At 48.1% G+C, this 20,497-nt stretch overlaps 5 protein-coding genes across 5 annotated transcripts; 2 read left to right on the top strand and 3 right to left on the bottom strand.

Moving 5' to 3' along the window:
• Positions 1-2,076: 2,076 nt before the first annotated feature.
• Positions 2,077-3,318, bottom strand: EV420DRAFT_1486884 (uncharacterized protein; the record flags this gene model as incomplete). The annotated part of the gene is made up of 7 exons (XM_060470456.1): positions 2,077-2,166; positions 2,278-2,289; positions 2,314-2,519; positions 2,584-2,630; positions 2,894-2,956; positions 3,055-3,136; positions 3,189-3,318. The coding sequence occupies 7 exons, from the start codon at positions 3,316-3,318 to the stop codon at positions 2,077-2,079; spliced, it is 630 nt and encodes a 209-aa protein (XP_060322744.1).
• Positions 3,319-5,943: 2,625 nt separating this feature from the next.
• Positions 5,944-7,350, bottom strand: EV420DRAFT_155112 (uncharacterized protein). Its single transcript, XM_060473466.1, has 3 exons — positions 6,295-7,350; positions 6,101-6,246; positions 5,944-6,053 (listed from the first exon to the last, which is right to left on the bottom strand). Coding segments are annotated over exons 1-3 (1,158 nt in total). The 5' UTR covers positions 7,306-7,350; the 3' UTR covers positions 5,944-6,052.
• Positions 7,351-10,109: 2,759 nt separating this feature from the next.
• On the top strand, positions 10,110-11,412 carry EV420DRAFT_1769845 (uncharacterized protein; the record flags this gene model as incomplete). Its single annotated transcript, XM_060481048.1, has 1 exon — positions 10,110-11,412. One exon carries the CDS (start codon positions 10,110-10,112, stop codon positions 11,037-11,039), a length of 930 nt encoding a protein of 309 aa, XP_060322742.1. The 3' UTR covers positions 11,040-11,412.
• A 2,045-nt stretch (positions 11,413-13,457) lies between these two features.
• Positions 13,458-14,870, top strand: EV420DRAFT_1586965 (uncharacterized protein). Its single transcript, XM_060474827.1, has 3 exons — positions 13,458-13,542; positions 13,597-14,594; positions 14,642-14,870. The coding sequence occupies exons 2-3, from the start codon at positions 13,909-13,911 to the stop codon at positions 14,709-14,711; spliced, it is 756 nt and encodes a 251-aa protein (XP_060322741.1). The 5' UTR covers positions 13,458-13,542; positions 13,597-13,908; the 3' UTR covers positions 14,712-14,870.
• EV420DRAFT_1586960 (uncharacterized protein) lies at positions 14,790-17,957 on the bottom strand. The gene is made up of 8 exons (XM_060474826.1): positions 17,868-17,957; positions 17,648-17,818; positions 16,785-16,948; positions 16,464-16,733; positions 16,333-16,407; positions 16,211-16,276; positions 15,920-16,165; positions 14,790-15,864 (listed from the first exon to the last, which is right to left on the bottom strand). The coding sequence occupies exons 2-8, from the start codon at positions 17,745-17,747 to the stop codon at positions 14,863-14,865; spliced, it is 1,923 nt and encodes a 640-aa protein (XP_060322740.1). The 5' UTR covers positions 17,748-17,818; positions 17,868-17,957; the 3' UTR covers positions 14,790-14,862.
• Between the last annotated feature and the right edge of the window lie 2,540 nt (positions 17,958-20,497).

Genomic DNA, 20,497 nt, shown 5'->3' with positions numbered 1-20,497 from the left:
TCATTTCTTGATGTCCGTACCCGATAGAGCCGTGTACGTCCTCTTGATGGCGCACATCGACAGGACAGGAAGGAATTTCGTATCAGGCTCGTCCCTGCAAAGAGAACGAATCGCACAAACTGGCCATTATCAGAGGTGTATTTGCGATCGAGGTCAGGCTTGCGGATATGGAGAAGAGGCTTAGAAATCGGCCATATCGTGTTGACAAGCGACAGCAGGAATACATCGAGCACTCGGTGGAGAACGAGATCCTACGCTGCAGGCAATAGCTATGGAATTTGACTGTGAATATATCCTCGTCCACCTCCACGTTGTACTGAGTGTCTGCTCTCAGCATATATTGACGCCACTATTATGCACCATCACACTCCACAATGAATCTTTTCGCTTCCATACGCATGGACGGAGGAACACAGCAAGTAACCCTTTTCCAGGCGTGGGCTACGAGGGTTGTGCTTACGCTATCACTTTCGACTTTCTTCGAGTCGAGCCGTTGAAACTTGACTCTGGGTAAAAATCAACACGCTCACTACTCCCAGTGCTGCGCGCTCGTTCGTTCCTCTTGTTATACCTCGAGAGACAACTCTGTATGCCTAGGGAGGACTCTAAACCATCCGAATCTAGCACAACGGATGGTGTCGCTGCTTCGTGGGGTTCGATTCCCCAGCTGGATGTCCGAGACCAACGAACATGTTTTTGTACACCCCCTACTGAATTTTATTCCTATCTGCAATGAGTTGGAAGGTTCTCTCTCGTGAGGCTTTCGATGAGCTTCTCATCCAGCGTGGAAATAGATTCGACTCTGCTCTGACTTCTTCGACTCCTCACTTGAATTTTCCCGGGATCTTCGCTTCCGACTTGTAGCATGCGGAAGCTCTCACACACGTGGGCCATCAACATCCCAGCCATCTCTAATTGCAAAAATATTCGTTCCCATGTATTTCAGTGACGAGTACAACTCATTCACCAGCCCATTCGCTCTTCTCAACATATGAGTTTGAAGCCTGCCCTTGTCTCAAAGGCACCAACGTACCATACTTATTTCCTGACACCTCTACCCTCTTAATGAAACAGGGATGCACACGTCCAGCACATCGACAAGAATGCAAAGAAGACGGCGCGCACTAACTGGCCATAGCCTCTTACTTGAATTTGGACGCCTTTGCACAGACTGTCTGGAGCGGTTGGTGGAGCGTCGGTTGATTTGGAAGAGGTCGGGCTGGCGGGAGCTTACCTCGCCGACCATACATAGCCGCCACACGCAGCTTTACTCCTCCACCCATAATCCACTGCGGGAGTATCAGCATGCTAGGCGTGTCCTTACACAGGGAGGATGGCTTGCGCTTTCGAGTCGGAAATGTCGACGGGTCAAGAAGGGGCCTTCGTCACATCCACTCTGACACGAGGCTCATGGTCCACATTTCGGGTAGCTAGAGCACATGTAGCGAAGTGTTGCTTGGGTTGCAGAAGAAGACGTCATAATTGCCCGGATATTGCCTAGTGGTCGAAGTTTCTTGCTTCGTGGTGGGGGTTCGATTCCGCATGATAATCGAGTATAATTTTTCTAGAAAAGGTTAAAACAATTGGTTGGTGGGCGGCAGCAGAAATACCTCGAGGAGGAGATCCTACGCCGCGGGTAATGGTAATAAACCCTATTGCAAGCACCTCGTCCACCGCCACGTTGTTGTTATCAGCATATATTGATGCCTCTCCTAATCAGCTACCGCCAGGGCTTGATATACCACGGAAGGAGGAATGCAGAGACCAGCCCTCGTCCTATCATCGGTGCGCCGGGCATAGGAGGTGTCACTTCTGACCTCGGCGGCTTTCTTCGAGTCGCCATCGGAGCTGTTGAAACTTGACGTTGAGAAAAACCGATTCCGACACGCCCGGGCGCTAGTTTGCTTCTCTCGCGAGAAGGCCTTGCATCCGGATATGGTGTAACAGATAGCGTCGCTGCTTCTTCGTGGGGTTCGATTCCTCAATTCTGGATGTGAGGCAGGTGCACGTTGAATTTCATTTTTATCTGCCATTTGGAGTTGGACAGATTGAAAATCCAGGTTTCTGGCGAGCTTCTCATCCGATGTGGAAATAGATTCGATGTGCATTCAGTTCTGCTTTGGCTTCCTCCGACTCTTTACTTGAATTGCCCGGGATCTTTCGTTTCTGGGGTATACTTTTGATGGGAGTGATTCGTTTATAGGACGGGTCATTCTCTTTGACTGGCCCATGCGAAGTGTATCAACTCGTTGCTCTCACTTGCTCCATTCCACTTACCCAAGAAGGGCTCTAAACCATTGAGATATGACGTACCGGATGATATTGTAGTTTCATGGGGTTCGATTCCCCAATGCTGGATTTCAAAGTCCACTCGACGTTTTCTGTACATTCACTACTGAATGTTATTCCTATATGCAACGAGTTGGACGATTCTGAATCTCCCCGGGACCAACAAAGCGCTTCCGTGGAAATCCCATTCAGTTCTTCCTCCACCTCCTCACTACCCGGGATTTTCGCTTCTAATAAATCGACGGTGCGCTTTTGATGGGATATAGATCGATTAGGTCGTTCTCTTTGACTTACTCGCTGCTCTGACATCCTTCGTTACCTTTACTGTGATTCGCACAACACTAGTTTTCCAAGTCAACAACGCATCATGGAAAGTAGGAAAGATCACACACAGAGGCAGTAAAGACCACGAGATAAATAAATTGGGAAGCCCTCGACAGAAAGGCAAAACATTCTCGACGCATGTCTATATCTCTGTCATGATCTGAGTTGGGGAATCGAACCCCGACAGCAGCAGAAGTGTCGGCCATTGTGCCGTGAGATTGTCAATTGCGATCGAGAAAAGACGGAGCATCACACAGACACCCGTATCGACGGTTTTTACTCCTTTGCTGCGTCGGCGCCGGGAATATTATTGGAGTTACGAGTTTCGAATCCAAGTTGTTTCCTGGAGATAGAAACTAGGGATGATACCTTCACAGACGTTTATGGTCGGGAGTCGGGACCGAGGAAATTCGTACTTCCGTCTAGGGCTTCGCACCGTACCGTATACGGTATACGGCCGTATCACCACAGTACAGTGACGGGCGACGGCTGGTCCGTAACCGTACCGTCAAGGCTCTTAGAACTAGGTGGACGGTACGGTACGGGTATATAAACGGCCGTTGAATAATACATACCTGATATTTGGGGCTTCGGAGCAGCTTCAGGTCCTACCATGGGCATGTCGTCATCTGCATCGTGATAAAATTTGATTTTCGAGGGAGATTTCAAGTTTCCGTTGGCATCGAGGGCACACTGATCTGTCATGATGCTCAAAATGTGGTCGTAAGTCTGCGAAAAAAAGGACCATTATATACTCTTTTGTGAACTCCTCTGGCTTAAAATTCAGCAGTATTTGACCGGTGCACAGGCCAGCGGGGGGCAAATTATTGCGCAATATGTGCGGGTAGTCAAACTCAAAGGATGAAACAGTAGTAGAATAGAGGCAGCAGAAGCAGGAAATAGAAAGTATTCTATGCTGGTAAGGATTAGAGCTTGAGTAGAGCAAGTGAAAGAAGATCGGGTGGTAGCGCTGAAGAGCTTGCGGTGCCAGCACATCGTGGTACGATGTTAAGTGTATGGCAAACACGCGTACAGCGTGATCTGATGACGGTTATTTTTAGATACATACACGGCCGTCGATTACCGTATGACGGCCGTGTTTATACGGTTGCTAACGGGATACGGGATGTCCGTATACCGTCCGTCTCTGAGCAAGTTATTTCGCCAGACGGAACGGGTACGGTACCCGTATGACGGCACCCGTATAACCGTACTATACGGTGACGGTGCGAAGCCCTACTTCCGTCAAAAGAAAACCTCTGACCTTTCACTTTTTTCCCCTCTCGTCCTCAGTCCATTGACCGATGTCGTGGAAGTGCCGGATTATGGTACGCGCTTCACAATGACGGGATAAATCCTAATGAATTGGGAAGCCCTCGACAGGGGCAAACTATTCTTTGGTTATATACATCGCTATCATGTTCTAGATTGGGAATCGAACTCTAACAGCAGCAGCAGTCGGCCGTTTTGTACCATGAGATTGATTTACGATTGATCTCTCTGTCTGACTTTGAGTTCTCTCCGTCTTGCTGTGTAGTGCCGCTTCTAGTCTCAATATCTTCACAGATCTAAGCAGAGGGCTTACTTAGATTGAGTTTTTTGTGTGGGTCATCTGAGTCTTTTTCTGGCAGGCATTCTGATGATGTCGATCTCTGCGCGCCTGCATTTGTCTGGTCGGATCCTGGCAAACGCAAGGAATTATTCAAAAACGTACTGCCATTCGTTCATAACCGGGCTTGGAGCTGTCCCCTCCTCCTCTGAATCTGAATATGACTGAGAATTCTCCATTGCTGCTGTATTATTCGCGATCGGCGTCTCGGATTTGTTTTCATCAGAGGTCTTTGGTTTTCTAGAAAGGACAGAGTCGGACTTTGAGTACGATCTAGCGAAAACAAGCAAACCTACCTTTCATCTGATGAGGCCATGCATGTGGATCGGTTGTAAGATGCGGATCGCTTTCCTGGATCCGAAGTCTTGACTTGTTTTAGGCACTTGCCGAGAATCTATGGGTATCGTTTCTTTAAGAACTCAAGCTTAAGCGCCTATCTTCACAAAGAAGCTAGGAACCCACCCACCTGACTACCCATCGCTCTCAACATATAATTGGACACTCCTGCATGGATGTACTCCCCTCCACGTTCAAGCTATTGACTCAGTTTCAATGGGTTTCTGATTAGAGACTCGGTCAAGAAATACCCAAGCACGCCACTATTTAGGAACATGCCCTCCATAAATTGACCGCGCTATTACTCTTACTGCGTGCCCGACCTGAAGACTTGGATCATCGTTGCAGACGGGAGATTGTTTGCATGGAGAGCGAAGAATCTGAACTAGGATTCCAACGACGCGAAGAAGACGCGTCACTACAGTCAGATAGCTTGGAATGAACAAGGAATGAAAGGAAAAAATGACCCTCATGCCTACGTCGCAAATGACGCGAATCCTGTTTGTCTGGCAGCGAGATCAAGGAGTTCTGCATAACGGTGACTCTATCCCAATACAATACTGGGATTCTGCGGTGAGATCTTGAGGACATCCGTCGTGTGGTGGTAGTAAGAGCGCAGGCTAGAATTGTTCTCATGATACTGATCCTTCGTCCGATACTGCCGCACTCTCTTGAAAAACATCGAGCTTGAAGACGACAACTGAGAAGAACGACAAGCCGCTCTCTTGCAACTCGCCTCTACAGATAACTGGCATCGTTCCAAAAAGGACAGACGGACCTTGAGCATCTAACTGACTTCTTTCCATGTTCAGTCAAGAATATTCGATACCAGGATGGCGCACCACATCTCATCAAGTTGGAAGATCGCCTCATCGCATTAAGACATCCATTGACCGTAGCATACCCTTCCAACCGACTTCCTTCTAAATGTCCCTCGACGAGTAGTGACAACGACGCCATTATTCTTATCCCAATACATGCATCAATTAACTGGCTGGATTCTTCAACTTCAGCAATTGAACGAAGTACATATTTCATTCCGCTACTCCCCTCAGTGGAAATATCAAGTGAAGAAACAATGTTATAGAGACAAACTCATCGGAGATTGTGGACCAGCCACACGTACTTTAAATGAACAGAATCTAAAGCGGAAAGTTCGGGCTCAAAAAAACCACTTCCGTCCTCCTCACCACACGCTTTCCGTCGGGGAGGTTCCAAAAAACGAAGGTTCCACCATGTTCTTGCACCGAGGCAATCACCCCTGGGTCGACTTGTAACTGTTCCGAGGACACCATATGAAGGTCAACATTAGGAGTACAGTAATCCAGCATCAAGACCAGAGGACACAAAGGATCGTGATGTCCATTCTCTGCAATGTACTTGTCCACGAGTTTGTCCCGTTCTGCAGGATTTTCTTTGAGATATCTCACGCGTCGGAATGTGAACATCTCAATGACTCTCTCATCGCTGGAAAACATGGGTAAGGGTCTACCATCTAAGATCTTGTTGAGTAAACACAAAGGAATTAGAGGGTGAACTGACCAACCGATTCTGAGTTGTTTGATCTTTTTACAGAGGGAGCGGTGATCGCCAGATGACCAATCATCCTTTTGGCATGTACGCGAGCAGTACAGGGTGAATTGGCAGCCGGAACAAGTCATGAATTCTCCGACTGATGTTCTAGGACACTATATGGAAGGTTAAAATGGCTGACAGATTGACACAGGATCACGCACTTGTTTGCTACCACAAAGCGAATCCAAAGACTTGGAGATGTCAGGTCGATTCAAAACGATGTCTACAAGCCACGTCCATATCCTGGAAACCGGCTCTGAGCTGGAATCTACGAAATCATCCAAGTGTCGTCGCTGTATTTTGAAGGTTGCTTTTTTGGACCGCTTCAGAATCGAAGCATAGTAACAATGGGATGCGACCATGAACAGGATCTCTACGGCGTCATTCTCCATGGAGGTCTGGAGTTCTTTCAATTCCTGGTCGATGAGATTGGGATGAGCATGCAGATTGTGGAATGCCTTGAACATATATAAAAGGACGTCGTATCCCAGAAGTCGATGAATATACGAATGCCCATCCTGCATAACTCTGAGGATGTAAGGCAAGCATCTAGACGCACAATCCGTGGCCATGAGCAGTGTTGTATGGGTAAATCGCACACGCCGGGTCACGAATCGCAAAATGAGAGACATCCATTGCATACTGTTGTTTTTCAGTAGAGCGGTGTGGATGGATAGAGATAGGCCGGAGAGCTCGAGGGAAAAAACAGTAGCAATCCAGAGAGTCTGGTATGGGTGCCTCATGTCTGATTCCTCCGGAATATAGGCAAATTCGTCCATAATAAATTGGATGATGAGTCTAGCAGTAAGCATACTGTTTTCCTCTAGTCGACCAACGAGAGCCTCTCTCAATGCTGTTGATTCACATCGAAGAACTGCATTATATACAGCAACAAAAACCGATTGGGCATCGTCGCGATTGTATTTCGTATAGCCAGCGGGAGGGTGAAACCAAAGAAATGGGAGATAATCTGTGAAGAGTTTCGGTTCCAGGATAATCTCGTTCTGATCTGCGGCCCAGGCCAGCATGAAGACTACCGCATGGTGGAAGTCGATTAATTTGAATTCAGGTGTTCGAGAGGGTAGGATGATGTGCTCGCAGAAGAAGCATAGCCAGAATGATATGGAGGGTAGGAGAGCGGTCACAGAGGAATGGGTGTCTGCCAAGCACATAGGCTGGAGGAGGCGTCTGGTTCGGAGGCCTTTGGCAAGTGCGAGCATTGAGGTGCAACTGAGATTGATTACATCTTTGGGATCGAGCGAAGGCACTAATGGAAGCCTCGCCTGGATAGAGTCTGTGTTGACGCGGAGATTATCTTCCATGACACGAAAGAAAGCATGATGGGCCATCCGGTTGTTGCTCGCTCGTTTGAATAGGGCTTCCATTGCTTCATATGAATCCTCCTTGGCCGATGTCTGAGCAAACGTATTAGTACAAAGAATTATATTGAGTCACAAATTTGTAGTCACGATGATTTTCTCCATTAATTTGTAATCCTGCCTAAACAATGAGCGCAGAACACAAAATTGATAGTCCTAGACGAGAATTTTTGGTGAAGACGCGTCATATAATGATTGTGTAATGAAACAGACGAGGAACGAAGAAGCGTAAAACCGAGCGAGACACTGATCCAAACGTGTTTTGAGTACTCTACAAGGGGTGCAGAAGAATGTCGTCAGGATGGTCGCTCAAAGCATCAACTAAAGACGCGTCTGGCGCAGTGGAAGTAGTGTGGAAGGGGATCAGGAGCGTGAGAATAATACCGGATCCTCAGAGTCTACAGCCGGCCATCGGCATCGAAGCGTCTTGATCTTGGGCCATACCGCGAACCATCAACTTTCATCAATCCACCCCAGCCTGCATTCTCTCTGACACGAGGATTATCAGTTTGTGTGGTCCACGTAACGTTCGGCTCTGCATGGTAGCGAACAATCCGTGCCGTGATTTGATTTAGGTTGTCCGGATATGGCCTAGTGGCTACTCTGTGCTGGCTGGGGTTTCGATTCCCAAGATCTGGATTACAATGCTTTGTGAGCTCTTTTACTCGCTATCGGTTCTAAATTGTTCGCTGTACGCTGTTTCTCGAGCTTCATCCATCATCGGTTGGCTACCTTTCGTTTTTGGGTACCTCACTGCGATATCTCCCTCGCTCCCATGTACATGCCTGGATGTGTACCCTGCAAAGAATCTTTGCTGTTCCAAGACGCGTGAACACTCTCTGTCTTCTGATACCCGCTACTCCCGTACCCGATAATTTACAACGCGACCTGGGTGATATAAGAATAGGAGAAAGGCCGGGTGTGTTGGTGATCATGGATACGTGCTCGCTTCTTCCAAGTATCTCCGAGTGATCAAGTCTACTAGCAACTTTCAGGCTCCTCATGAAATGACAATCTTTTATAATCAGAGGAATATGTATTAAGCAGATCACATATTCAGGCATCATTTCCAACTCCCTCCTTCCGTCCTCCCTCAAATCTCAGCCAAAATCTCAGTCGGTGTCTTCTTCGATTTCACAATGATAACCTTCCGAGGCTGTATCCCCCCGATCGTGATCCTCCGGTTATCCAGCAAAGTGGTCCACTTGAGCTCCTCCGCCCCCACCCCCATCAACCACTCTTTCGCAATAGCCCTATCTCGCTCGCTTTCTTCTAGGTCCCCTGTATCCAGCATGCCATAGGGAATATACTGCATGTCAATTGAATTTTATCATGTGGCTTCACGGTTAGCAGCACGGCGTACCTTAAAACTCGACACGAACATCATCCCAGGCCCGTCGTCCTCTCAGTCGATGTACAGGCACCGCAGCAAAAGCGCAATGACCAGACGACCTTTCGGAGTCAGTGTACTATACGCGCATGGGTGTGCCAGCGTCGATTAAGTGAAAGACCAGGCCGGAATGACGCCTCTGGCGAAAGACTTTGTACACACAACTATCCAGATATGGCATAACAGCACGATTCCATGGTGGGGTTCGATTCCCTGTATCTGCATAAAGAGCACATAAAGTCGTTCCTTTTTTGCATGGCGTCGAATGGATACTGCTCAATGTCAAGTGGTTTAACTTGAAAATCTAATTTCTTCGCTTAGTCCTGCTCAATCATATGGAAGTTAACTTTAACCCTCACGCGCGCGGTTCGTAGCGCCACCAAATATGGTTAAGCACTGAGTCATTCTGAGTGAACTGCTTTTATATTGGCAAGAAGGCGATACTTCATCGGAGTCCGGATTACAAGCCATGTACCCCTCCACACAGCGAAAGTTCCTCTAGATAGCGGTATCAAGGGTACTTTCTCCGTGCCCTTGCTAGATGAAATCGTACGCGGTAGTCGGTAGGCCATCCTCTCGTCCCTGTCCCGAAACTATCAGTTCCATGTCGCACAGATAAGAGTGAAGGATATAGACTCGGAGACATGCACGGTCGCCCCGCTTGGAGGTAAGAACTTAAAGTCGACGAGGATGTTCCCTGTTATGAATTCGACAGTGCGAACGTGACAGGTAGAAAAAACAGTGGCATGCTGATAGGCAGCGAAAGGAGATGCTTTGAGTGCCATACTTGTGCTCTGAATATTATGTAATGCTAGGTTTGGGCGTGCGGATCGTTGTGCAGTGCGGAAAAAACATGTGGATCAGGACAAGAATCTGGAGCCTATGGACAAGGGGACAAGACCAACAGTCAAACAGTGCAGAATGACAACAAGGTGACACACTCACCCAGGATGCATGCAAACAATCAGACGAAACGGGATCCACCTCAACCGGTGACGCGATTTATGCCTATATTGGATCAACAGATCGTAGTCCTGGAGACACTTAGAGAATTCGGCATCGTTTCGACGCGATTCTGTCAAGCAGAGTACTACGCAGTTGAGGTGAGGGACAACGCCGAGATTTGTTCCCACGCTCTCGGTCTAGCGTTCCGATACTACCGAGACCTGACCATCTCTCTTGAACATCGAGCATTGAAGACGGCACGATGGGTCGCTCGCCTGCTCCACCTCCACAAGTAACTGGTATCGTTCCAAAACAGACGGACGGTCCATCGAGCACCTACTTTTCCGGCGCCTCTTTTCAACTCCATCCTAGCGAACCACCACCAGTCACTGAAAACAAAGATCCTCGATACCAGGACGGCGCTCAGCTTCTCATCAACTTTGAAGATCGCCTCAGGATAGCCATTGACCGTCGTCTGCCACTCTCATCGAACTCACTCTCAATGTCTCTCAACGAACGACTCCCTTGCAGCATGCGGAAGCTCGCACATGTCTGGACTGTGCACGTCCCCGCCGTCTCGGAAGCCACACTCGTCGCAAAAATCTTCGACCCAGCGTATTTCAGCGATGAACACAGCGCATATACCGACCCTTTTGCTCTCCTCAACATATCCGTATCACAAGAAGTCGAAGCCTACCGTCGTCTCCAAGACACCAACGTACCGCGCTTCCATGGCCATTACTTGATGCCCATACCTACACAAGGCGATAGAACTGTGCACGTCCTGCTAATGGAACACATCGACGGCAAAGATCTCCGAATCCTCGTCCCCGTTCCCAAAGCCAAAGACGTCTGCGCCGCCCACAAACTAGCCATCATCAACATGGCCCTCAACTTGAACCTGGACGCTTTCGTACGCGGTGTGTATCCCCAGGACTTTCAGCCTAGGAACGTCATCTTGCGGAGACCTCAACACTGCGTAGAGTTTTGCGACAAAGATGACTGCCCGGTGCGCTCAGAGGTGGATATGGACGACGTTCGTGGAGTGTTGGTCGATCTGGAAAAAGTCGGGCTGGGAGATCCGATGAAGAAACTCAGAAATCTGGGTTATAGGACAAAGGTCATCAATAAGCAGCGACGGAGGTATCTCAAACGATGGTTGGAGAATGAGATTCGGCACTGGGGGCAATAATCTGACTGTGAGTACCTCGCCGTCATCCCTCGGTATCATCAACTGCCATCCTACATGCAACTTTTCCTACCTTGAACGCAAATCCCGTCTAATCATCCGCGTCGACACAAAACCACCAACTCCACAGTCTTAGCTACCTCTCGCGGCGTCAGTTGAATAGTCACCTGTGAAGGATGCAGGACGCCAAGTGGAAGTAGCACTGGCAGTGTTGCATTGGTCGGGAAGAGCGTATGCACACTGCACTCGCAAGGGTTTCCCGCTCACGATACTCTTTTTTGACCAGTGATCTGAACGATGCTCCGAAGGCTTTCTAACGTCCCGCATGTTCATTACTAGGAAAGTTTCTTTAAATCAATAAAAAATAAAGTTTGAGGAAACGGCGCCACGTATCTAACCAGGCTACAAGCTCAAGAATCGGTGTACAAGAAAACACATATTTTACGTTCCCTCTTGAGTCCACAACACCGAGATTAAAAAGATCAGGTCCATCAGTACAATGGCAAAAATTGAACGTACTTCACACAGAATCTCTTTTGGGGAATCGAACCCCAGCAGCAGCATTAGCTGTTGCACCATAGGATTGACATTTGAGCAGAGGCTGGGGTGCCATATTAGATAGTAAATTGAAACCTCCTTCCTTTCGGTGGTTGGTTTTTCTCTTTCTCGACGTCGCCCGCGAATACTCACGTCCCTTCTCCTCTTCAGTATATGAGTGGCAAAATATACTCGAGTATCTTTTGGAGCAAACTAAACCGGGACCATCAGGGAATCGAACCCTGAAAAGGAAGCTACTAAGCATCCCTTACACCAGACCGGCATTGTCATCGAAACTCACTTTTCCTCAGTTCACTATGAAAAAGGAACTTGTGTCGGGTAAGAATAGACAAATGTGGCTTGGATGCTGAGCGCTGCTTCATTCGAGCGAGTCTGGATTACAAACCCTGGTCATCTAGTGAGAGTTCCTGTAGGTGTGACAGTCGGTAGGTCATCCTCTCATCCCTATCCAGAAACCAGCGGTGCCGGGAGTAGGCAGACCAACTCGTTCGCTTTCCAAAGAACACTTCGAGTCCGCTTCTTTCCCAAGAATGCAGGCTTTGCGTACATCCGACCTAAGGACGTGGTGGTAAGGCTGGCGCTGTAGAGCTTGAAGGAGTTAGGTCGAGGTCGAGTAGGTTGCCTGCGTTTGTGGTGACGGTCCATCAAAAGGACTCGTAGGCCTGCTTCATTGTGGTTCGGATATGTACACTCAACGGCTAACACCGATGCCCTATTATCTGCGGGGTTCGAATCCTCATATCCTCAATGAACGAAATTAAGATTGTGATTTTTGACCTGCCTTTAGAGTCAGAATAATATGCATTTCTCGGTGAGGACCGTCGCTAATTAAAATTTATTTTCCTCTCCTTCTTCGCTAAGGCTCACACAGTCCCTTATCCAGTTGGGGACGATATTTGCTGCTTTGAGTTTAACGGTGGCCGATATATTGACGTCAGGAAATCTAAGAGTCTACATGATATGTGGCGAACAGGTAGATAAGGGAGATAGATCTGGATTCTGGACAAGGCGCTGCAGCCTGCAGACAGTAAGCAGCGCAGAATGACGAGCAACGCGATTCGGACAATTTCACCCAAGTCAGTCAAAATGAGATCCTAATCAACCGGTATGCGAATCCTCCTGAGAATACCGGAGTGCTCAGTGTTCTAGCCTGCGATACTGTCAGGATGTGCACGACACATGAAGGTGAGAGACAAGGCGGGAGTTATTCCCACGATACCGGTCCGTCGTCCGACGAGCACTGAAAACGGCGACTGCGAGATCCTCCAGTTGTTTCAGAATCAAAATGATCCGGCGGATCTTCTGAGCATTTACTTTAGAGGTGCCTTTTTCCAGCTTCATCGGTATCGATCATCCTTACAAACCACCACCAGTTACACGATAACAAGACGGCGCACCACACCTCATCAAGCCAAAGATTGAGTCAGGACAGCCATTGGCCCCCGCCTACCCCTCTCGTCGACTACGCTCAATGACTCTTGACGAACTGCTCCCCCGTAGCACGCAGAAGCTCGTACGCCCGATACCACCACACCAAATCACCGTATTCTCTCTATCACACTCGCCGCAAAAGACTTGAATCCTGTATACCTCATCGTTTGCTGAAAACAGGCCAAGGATGTATGCGACGTGCACAAGTTGGTTATTGTCGACAGGGTACCAGACTTGGATTTGGACGCTTTCGCACACACATGGTCTTTCGGCCGAGGAACGTCATGTTGCGGAGACCTCGGCGCTGTGAAGTGTTTTGTGAGAAGCAGGATTGTCTAGCACTTCTGGAGATGGCGTTCATTGGGGGTCAATCGATCTGGGAAAGGTCAGACTGACGGATCTGATGAAGAAACTGAACGATTGGGCGTATCAGTTAAGGGTTGTTGAAGAAAAACAGCAGAATACGTTGAGCAGTGGATAGAGAACAGGATCCTACACTGGGGCAATAAACATGATTGTGAGTACTTTGTCTACCACCAACATATATCGGGATTTACATTCTCAAACGCAGCATTGAATCTCATCCTCCGCCTACAATCGCCCACTGTCATATTCCACCAAGATCTCCGTAATCTGCCCCAGACCACAATGGGAGGCACATCCTTCGCCGCATTCACTCTGACACAAAACGTGTATGGTCCACGTATCCGGCTCTATCTGTCTTGGAGTCGGAACCAAGTGAAAAGCTAGCGCTGTGCTTCTTCTGTTGTTGTAGAGTGAAGGCTCAAAGTTGTCCAGACACGGCCTAGTGGACAAAGTTGCCGGGGTTTGGGGTTCGCGAAGCCTACCGTCGTCTTCAAGGCACGAACGTACCACACTTCCAATGCCCGTACCCTCGCAAGGAAACCGGACCGTGCACGTCCCCCTGATGGAACACATCAACGGCACAAACCTCCGCATCTTTGTCCCCGTTCCCAATGCCAAAGCCATCTGTGACGCCCACAAACTGGCCATCATCAACATGGCCCTCAACTTGAACCTGGACGCTTTCACACGTGGGGTGTATCCTTTGGAATTTCAGCCTAGGAACGTCATATTGCGGAGGCCTCAAGTTGGACGCTGCTTTTTTGAGAAGGAGGACTGCCTGGTGCGCTCGGAGGTAGACTTGGACGACGTTCGTGATGTGCTGGTCGATCTGGGAAAAGTTAGGGCTGCGCGCCGTAACCGTATTGTACGGAAATACGGCTTCCGTGTACGGTATACGTACCGATGCCGTGAGCGCCTCGAGCCATACCGTACAACACGGCCGTCGACGGCCGTATATTTGTGGCAGCGCTACAAGGGGGGAGCACGCATTTTTGAGTCCATAAATGCTCTTGAAAACGGACTAGAATTACTCACCATCATGTTCTATGGGTCTCCAAGTCAGACGCGACATATTGGGCGCCTTCGCGAGTTCAAAATATTGCATGCAAAGCACTATGACATCACCAATGACCCCTCAAGTCTTGTGAACTGGGCCAAAATGGTCAATTTCATGACCAGAATGTGCTCTGACGATGTTGAAATGTACGGTACATTGATTTTCATCACATTCAGCACTAAAATCAAGTCAGTTCTAGAAACATACCCAGTAGCCATGAATACGGCCGTAATTGTACGGTCCGAAGCCGTCAGCGCCCTTGACCATACGGTTTACGGACGGTTACGGACGGTGCGCAGCCCTAGGAAAAGTTGGACTGGCGGATCCGATGAAGAAACTTAATAACTCCTGTAGGGCCCGCTGAGGGGCAAAGCCTGCTACGTCTGATTGTATTTTAATTTAATACATGATACACTATGATTGTCTATTGGATCTTAGTTGCGTCAGTTCCTTTAGTGCCTTTTGGTGTGCGGCGTCGATCTCTAGTACGAATGCCAACAATGCTTCGTCTTTCTTCAACAACTCATTTAATTGCTTCTGCAATTCCCGTGTGTTACCGATGGCGCAATGAAGATCAGCCATCACCCTTGCTAAGTGTCTTTTGCATGTATCGGCGTCCCAATCTTTGATTTCCTCCAACAGCCTGTCATATTCATCGTGGCCTGGACGACCATGAGGTCGCGTAGGGCTCATATTGGTCTTTCCAGAGTGGAAAAATTCGTTTGCGAGTGTCGGAAATGTGTTTTTTGAGGGGTCATCTGCGGTTGGGGTTGGTGATCTTGAATCGTGTATGGTCAAGGATCTGCTGGCAGGTACAGAGAGCATAGGACAGGTGATTATAGATTCATTTCCTATTGTCGTATCGTCGCCTCTTTCGTTTAGAGGAACAGGGGGCATGATTACAGGTGGTGATTTATCTGACCTCGTTTGTTGGATTTCTGAGAACGGTGTCGGCATTTCAGGGTTTAAGGAAGATGATGACGGGCGAGGGGAAAGCGTGATTCTGGGTGTCAACTGTGCTATCCGCTCAGCCGAACCCAAGTTCTGATGAGGAGTGACTTTGGTAGGGTACAACAATTTCGATGTACTCGATCTCGTCGCTGGAGTTTTCAGTGAGTCCATCTTCTGCAGGGTTAATGTGGGTCTAGGTCGTGTCAACGTGTTCAAAGCTTCGGCAGGCGGATCTAGCATTTCATCCTGTGAATCGACCTCGTCGTCTTCATCCGCTTCTAAATCTACTTTGACGCGCCTTCGTGAGGTCGAAGGAGACTCGGAGCTGCGTTTTCGTTTTCGCCCCCTTTTCATACTATTGCCACTAAACGTGCACCGTTTGGCTTGCAGATGGCACTCCCGACATTTCGAATGGTCCTCCGAGTTTGGCCAATGACAGGCGACTTTATGACTGCAAGTTTTGCACTTAGAAAAGCGAACATCAGTTGTTTAATGTCTCATTTGAATATCCAACACTCACAGGCATGTTTGCTTCTGTAGGAATCAAGTCCCAAGTGGAAATGTCGACTTTTGATACTTTGGTCTTTGATAACGTGCGAGAGTTACCACGGTGTACGTTCAAGAAAACCAGTTGGCACCAAAGTTCAAGCCCGATTTTTGATATAACCTTGTCCTTGTTAGCTGGGCCCAAGTCAACGACTAAGTCTCGTAATTGGGTAAGCCATTCGACAGACGGCTGTTCTGATGGGGTAGCGTTCAATGAAAACTGTAGACGGTTTAGCTCAATCACATTGATCACTTATTGACTCACCTTCTTCCATAAGTCATCCTCGTTCGCTTTCTTTCTGACTTTAGGAGGGCCAAAGCGTAGCGGTACCTACAAAACAAATAGGTGGTTTAATGCCAGCGAAAAAGCAAGGAGATGAAACCTACAGCATTCGACAACACTCCCGGCAGTTCCTGTGGTTTTGGTGGCGGTTTTGGTGTTGACGCACAAGTACCAATCCCCTTCAAAAAGTTGTAGTCATTACACCGTACACGAAACTGAAAATGACAGCTCGCACCAATGTATGAGAGGCCGCCATAGACGTCGTCGTCTGTCTTCTCACCGCCTTGGATCTGGTACTTTGCCCATTCTTCATGCTTCCTGTCGGAGTAGATCCTGTTGACGATCTCTTCCCCATGCCGGGTTCAGTGTTTTGAACAATTTGTATGTCTGTACTGGCGCTAGGAGTTTGGATTTGTACGACTTTGGGAGGAGGCGCATCCCAGAGCACATGTCCCTCCACAACGCGAACTGAGTGTAAGCATTGTACTGCCTCTGTGACTGTGTTCTTGAGATGATGCTTCAGTTAATGGCCAGTCTCGGAGCGTCGAAGTTTTACCTGAGCAGCAGTAACCAAGTCCCATTGCACCGATGATCTATTTGATTCCAGTTCCATCCTCTTTTCAACGTAGTCCCTGATGGCGTCGTTGATCTTGTCAATATCGTTGGGCTTCGTGCCTTGCTTAAGCAAACCTCGCATTCTAAGTTCATCTTGTCCAACCACACCAGGAATGCAGAAATTTGGGAGCATCTGATTTATCTGCCTGTATGTAAGATTTTGGGTGAAAAATAAGACTGACTGATACTGGTAGCCATATTAAAGGTTCAAGAAGGCCTTGAATTGTCCCTGGAATGTAAGATATCGGATGCGAATTCAGTCTGCCGTAAATGAGTCCCGAAAACAAAGATTCAGGAATACCCTGAACTCGTGACGAAAGCCCCCATTTGGGGTAGAGTTTCGGCAGACGGTAAACCTAAAGTTCTCAGGCATCCAAAATGTATGCCTAGACTTTTGGTTCCCGTGCCGAGCTCAGGCATACCGAAACTAGGACTCCGGGACATCCTATTTTTCCGGGACACCCCAAACCTTAGTTTCGGCTTTCCCTATTATTGGTCACAAAATGAGTATTCCGGATCAGATTTTAGTGGCACTCATATCTATGGTACCCATTACGCCGAAACACGTACCCAGATGGATACTTCCGGCATCGAATCAGGGCAGCTGGGAATGTTCAGTTTGGAGTCGAGTACAGGCGCCGTGTGATTTATTCCTTGTTTCTCTGATTTGGGATCGATTTCACAGCTTGTCGGAACTTTTGGTATCGGACCGAATTTCAGTAAGTCCTATTCTCCTTTCCGAAAACTTAGGTATGGGTATTATAATCAGGATATCCTAAATTTCTGGATTCCCCGTGTGAACCATAACGAAGGTTTGGAGTTCCACCGCATGTTCAACGACACTGGCGAGAGTAGTCATGGCAATCAGGAATGAACCATTGAAATTCAGAAATATTTGCCACATCCATCATGTTATCGGAGAAATAGTACCGCTATGACCCGCATTGTCGCCGCTACTCCAAGGGAACGACTGGACTGCATGTGTGATCAGAGATAAATTACTACTAAAGACCGATACACTTACTGAAAATGTCTCAAGATCAACACCATCCATAAGATGAAGAACTTTGATGAAAATGCTGACGCTGAACGTCGGAATAGAAGCGCGACTGCTCCCTGGTACGAAGTACTGTCACGAGTAACAGGAGTCACTGTAAACAAAGTGACAAACAAAGAAACAGCCACACCGAAAATTTGACTTTAACAGAAATTTATGTGTGGCGCGCCGTTCAAATTCACCACACATAGAAAGTCCGATGACATACGGCTCGGGGAGCTGTCAAAAACTCGGCTACCATCCATCCTCCCTAAGACCTTCTACTAACGTAGCAGGAACAATCTGGCTTATGGGACGTTAACACCGAGTCCACAGTCTTGGCCATCTCACGCGTCAGTTAAATATCTCTTGTGAAGGATGCATAAGTCCGTTGATCGCCGCCTGCCACTGCTATCGCTCCCGACGAGTAGTGGGTGGCACGCGCCACCCTGCCATCGCTCAAGTCACACCCCTCACAAAATGATGTGTTTCAGCGATGAATGCAGCTCATCTTCTGACCTATTCCATATCTGTGTTGCAGGAAGCAGGAGCCTGTCGTCGCTTTTGTGCACATCCTCTTCATGGGGGAAGGGTCAGGTTACTTGTCCCTGCAAAGAGCGCAATCACTACCATCGTTAAGACCTTTAGTTGAGGACTCAACGCGGTGTGTAGTTTTGCGACGAAGAGCTACCTCGTGCGGTTGGGAGATGGATTTGTTCGGCATCCGTGTGATTTGGAAGAGGTCAGGCTTGCAAATCCGGAGACGAAACTGGGCATATTCGACGAAAGCACGAGTTCTATGCTGGAGGAAATAATAAAAACCTAACTGTAAGTTCCTCGCCGTCTACCTACGCGCTATACTAAGCAATACATCATCACTTCATGCAGCTTTACTCATCCTCCACCACTATCATGTACTATCATAATCCACTGCTGCGTCCGGAGCATCAGCACGCTAGGTATGCCCTCATACAGGGAGGGTGGTCTGCGCTTTCGAGTCGGAAATGTTGACGGTCCTGGAAGAAGGGCCCAGATATAGCGTAACGGATAAGTGATGTCATTGCAGGCAGGTTCGATTCCTCAGATCTGGATGATATGGCCTCGTGTTTGTTTCTTTTATTCGTTGCCCCGGAAGGATTGACGATTGGATGGCCTTGACGTCCAGGCTGCATCTGGTCGACAAAGATCTCTGATCCTCGAACCCGGCTTGCAAGGGGAGATGTGGTGCTGCTCACCCTTCGTCGTATTCACCCTGATACGAGGATCACCAGCACGGATGTCCTTGATTCTGAACCATGCAGTGAAGTATTATTTCTGGTCGGACTGGCAAATCTGGAAAAGAAATGGAACGATCGAGCGTATCGAGGAAAAGCACGGGCGGAGATGCATCAATCACTGGTTGGAAAACGAGGTTACGTCGAGGTCCAACGCTGTGGGAAATGAAGTTGAGCGTAAGTATATCATCATCCACCTTTGTACTATATTGCTGAGGATCTACCATCAGTACATATCGACACCTTCCTTCCTACACGCAGCTTTAGTGTTTCTAGGTTTGCATAGCGAGATCTCCATAACCTTGAACGCAATCGACCCTAGCCTGAGATGGGAAGATCGGCCCGGCAGCCCCATCCTTCGTTGCATTCATTCACTCTGACACGAGGATCATCAGCGTGTATGATCGATCCATCGCATTCGGAGCGAACAATAGGTGTTGTGTTTCTTGGGTTGCGGTATCTTGCTCAGAAAGAGACGTCAAACTTGTCCAGATATGGCCTAGTGGTCAAGGTTTCTGCTTCGCGATGGGGTCCGATTCCGCAGATTTGGATTGTGAGAACCAAGATGCAATTCTTTTCCTCACCGTCGATTCTGGCTTGTTCGTCTTTCCTAGAAGAGTCCCGGTCGCTTTCTCCTGCGGCCTTTAACCGGTGATTCCGTCGACTCTTCAGCGTCCTCGAGCGTAATCTGCCATGATGCACAATGTGAGGAGGAATGCAGCGACCAACTCTTCATCCTATTAACGATTATCATCGGACCGAAGCCGGAGGATACTGATAGCGACGCATAATATTTACTGGTTCCTATTATAGATATTTCGAACATAGTACTCTTATAGATGATCATCTTACATGACCGTGGACGTGGATGTGAGCGAGTCCTTCGGCCTATCGATGTCTGTTAATCCTCGGATCTCATTGTCCACGAAGTTTGTGTGACACAGATTACTGTTGCAGGGCAGCTGTTGCACCACCACTCACGCCGGCTGACAAATCAGGGCCGAGTGTGGACGTGTGCAGTAGTGGTTCGACAACTTTCCCGCCTCACAACTTGTGGTTGGTGGGAATCTCTAAACTGAATTAAGCAATGACAACCATATGTACGGAGTTAATTTTCTCAATGTCTTGTTTTTCTTTTTTTTTGAAAACAAATTTGGAGCAAATTCGTACATCTTTGAGAATCGAGATTCGTAGCAGATGGATCAGATCTCTATCTGTCGTTCTGTTAAAAGTGGAAGTTGCCGCCACGGACTCAAAGAGGTTGGAAACCCTAGTAGTAATAGACAGGCGGGTGTGTGTAGTGCTCCAGCACTTTATCATTCAATGATATCTTAGGTACATATA

The sequence above is a fragment of the Desarmillaria tabescens genome (assembly GCF_030435595.1).
Source record: "Desarmillaria tabescens strain CCBAS 213 chromosome Unknown EV420scaffold_103, whole genome shotgun sequence".
In the NCBI taxonomy this organism is placed as follows: domain Eukaryota; kingdom Fungi; phylum Basidiomycota; class Agaricomycetes; order Agaricales; family Physalacriaceae; genus Desarmillaria; species Desarmillaria tabescens.
The sequence above is the reverse complement of the archived record's forward strand: the minus strand, read 5'-3'. Positions and strand labels throughout refer to the sequence as shown.

Coding starts and splice junctions, on each gene's coding strand:
- EV420DRAFT_155112 (XM_060473466.1), bottom strand. CDS start 7,305: ATGTGCTTGGCAGACACCCATTCCTCTGTGACCGCTCTCCTACCCTCC. Junction 6,247..6,294: donor CGCTTTGTGGTAGCAAACAA/GTGCGTGATCCT, acceptor CCTTCCATATAG/TGTCCTAGAACATCAGTCGG.
- EV420DRAFT_1586960 (XM_060474826.1), bottom strand. CDS start 17,747: ATGTGGCAAATATTTCTGAATTTCAATGGTTCATTCCTGATTGCCATG. Junction 16,949..17,647: donor GGAACTCCAAACCTTCGTTA/TGGTTCACACGG, acceptor GCATTCCTGGTG/TGGTTGGACAAGATGAACTT. Junction 15,865..15,919: donor CTACAGAAGCAAACATGCCT/GTGAGTGTTGGA, acceptor CGCTTTTCTAAG/TGCAAAACTTGCAGTCATAA.
- EV420DRAFT_1586965 (XM_060474827.1), top strand. CDS start 13,909: ATGCCCGTACCCTCGCAAGGAAACCGGACCGTGCACGTCCCCCTGATG. Junction 14,595..14,641: donor TGCTCTGACGATGTTGAAAT/GTACGGTACATT, acceptor AAATCAAGTCAG/TTCTAGAAACATACCCAGTA.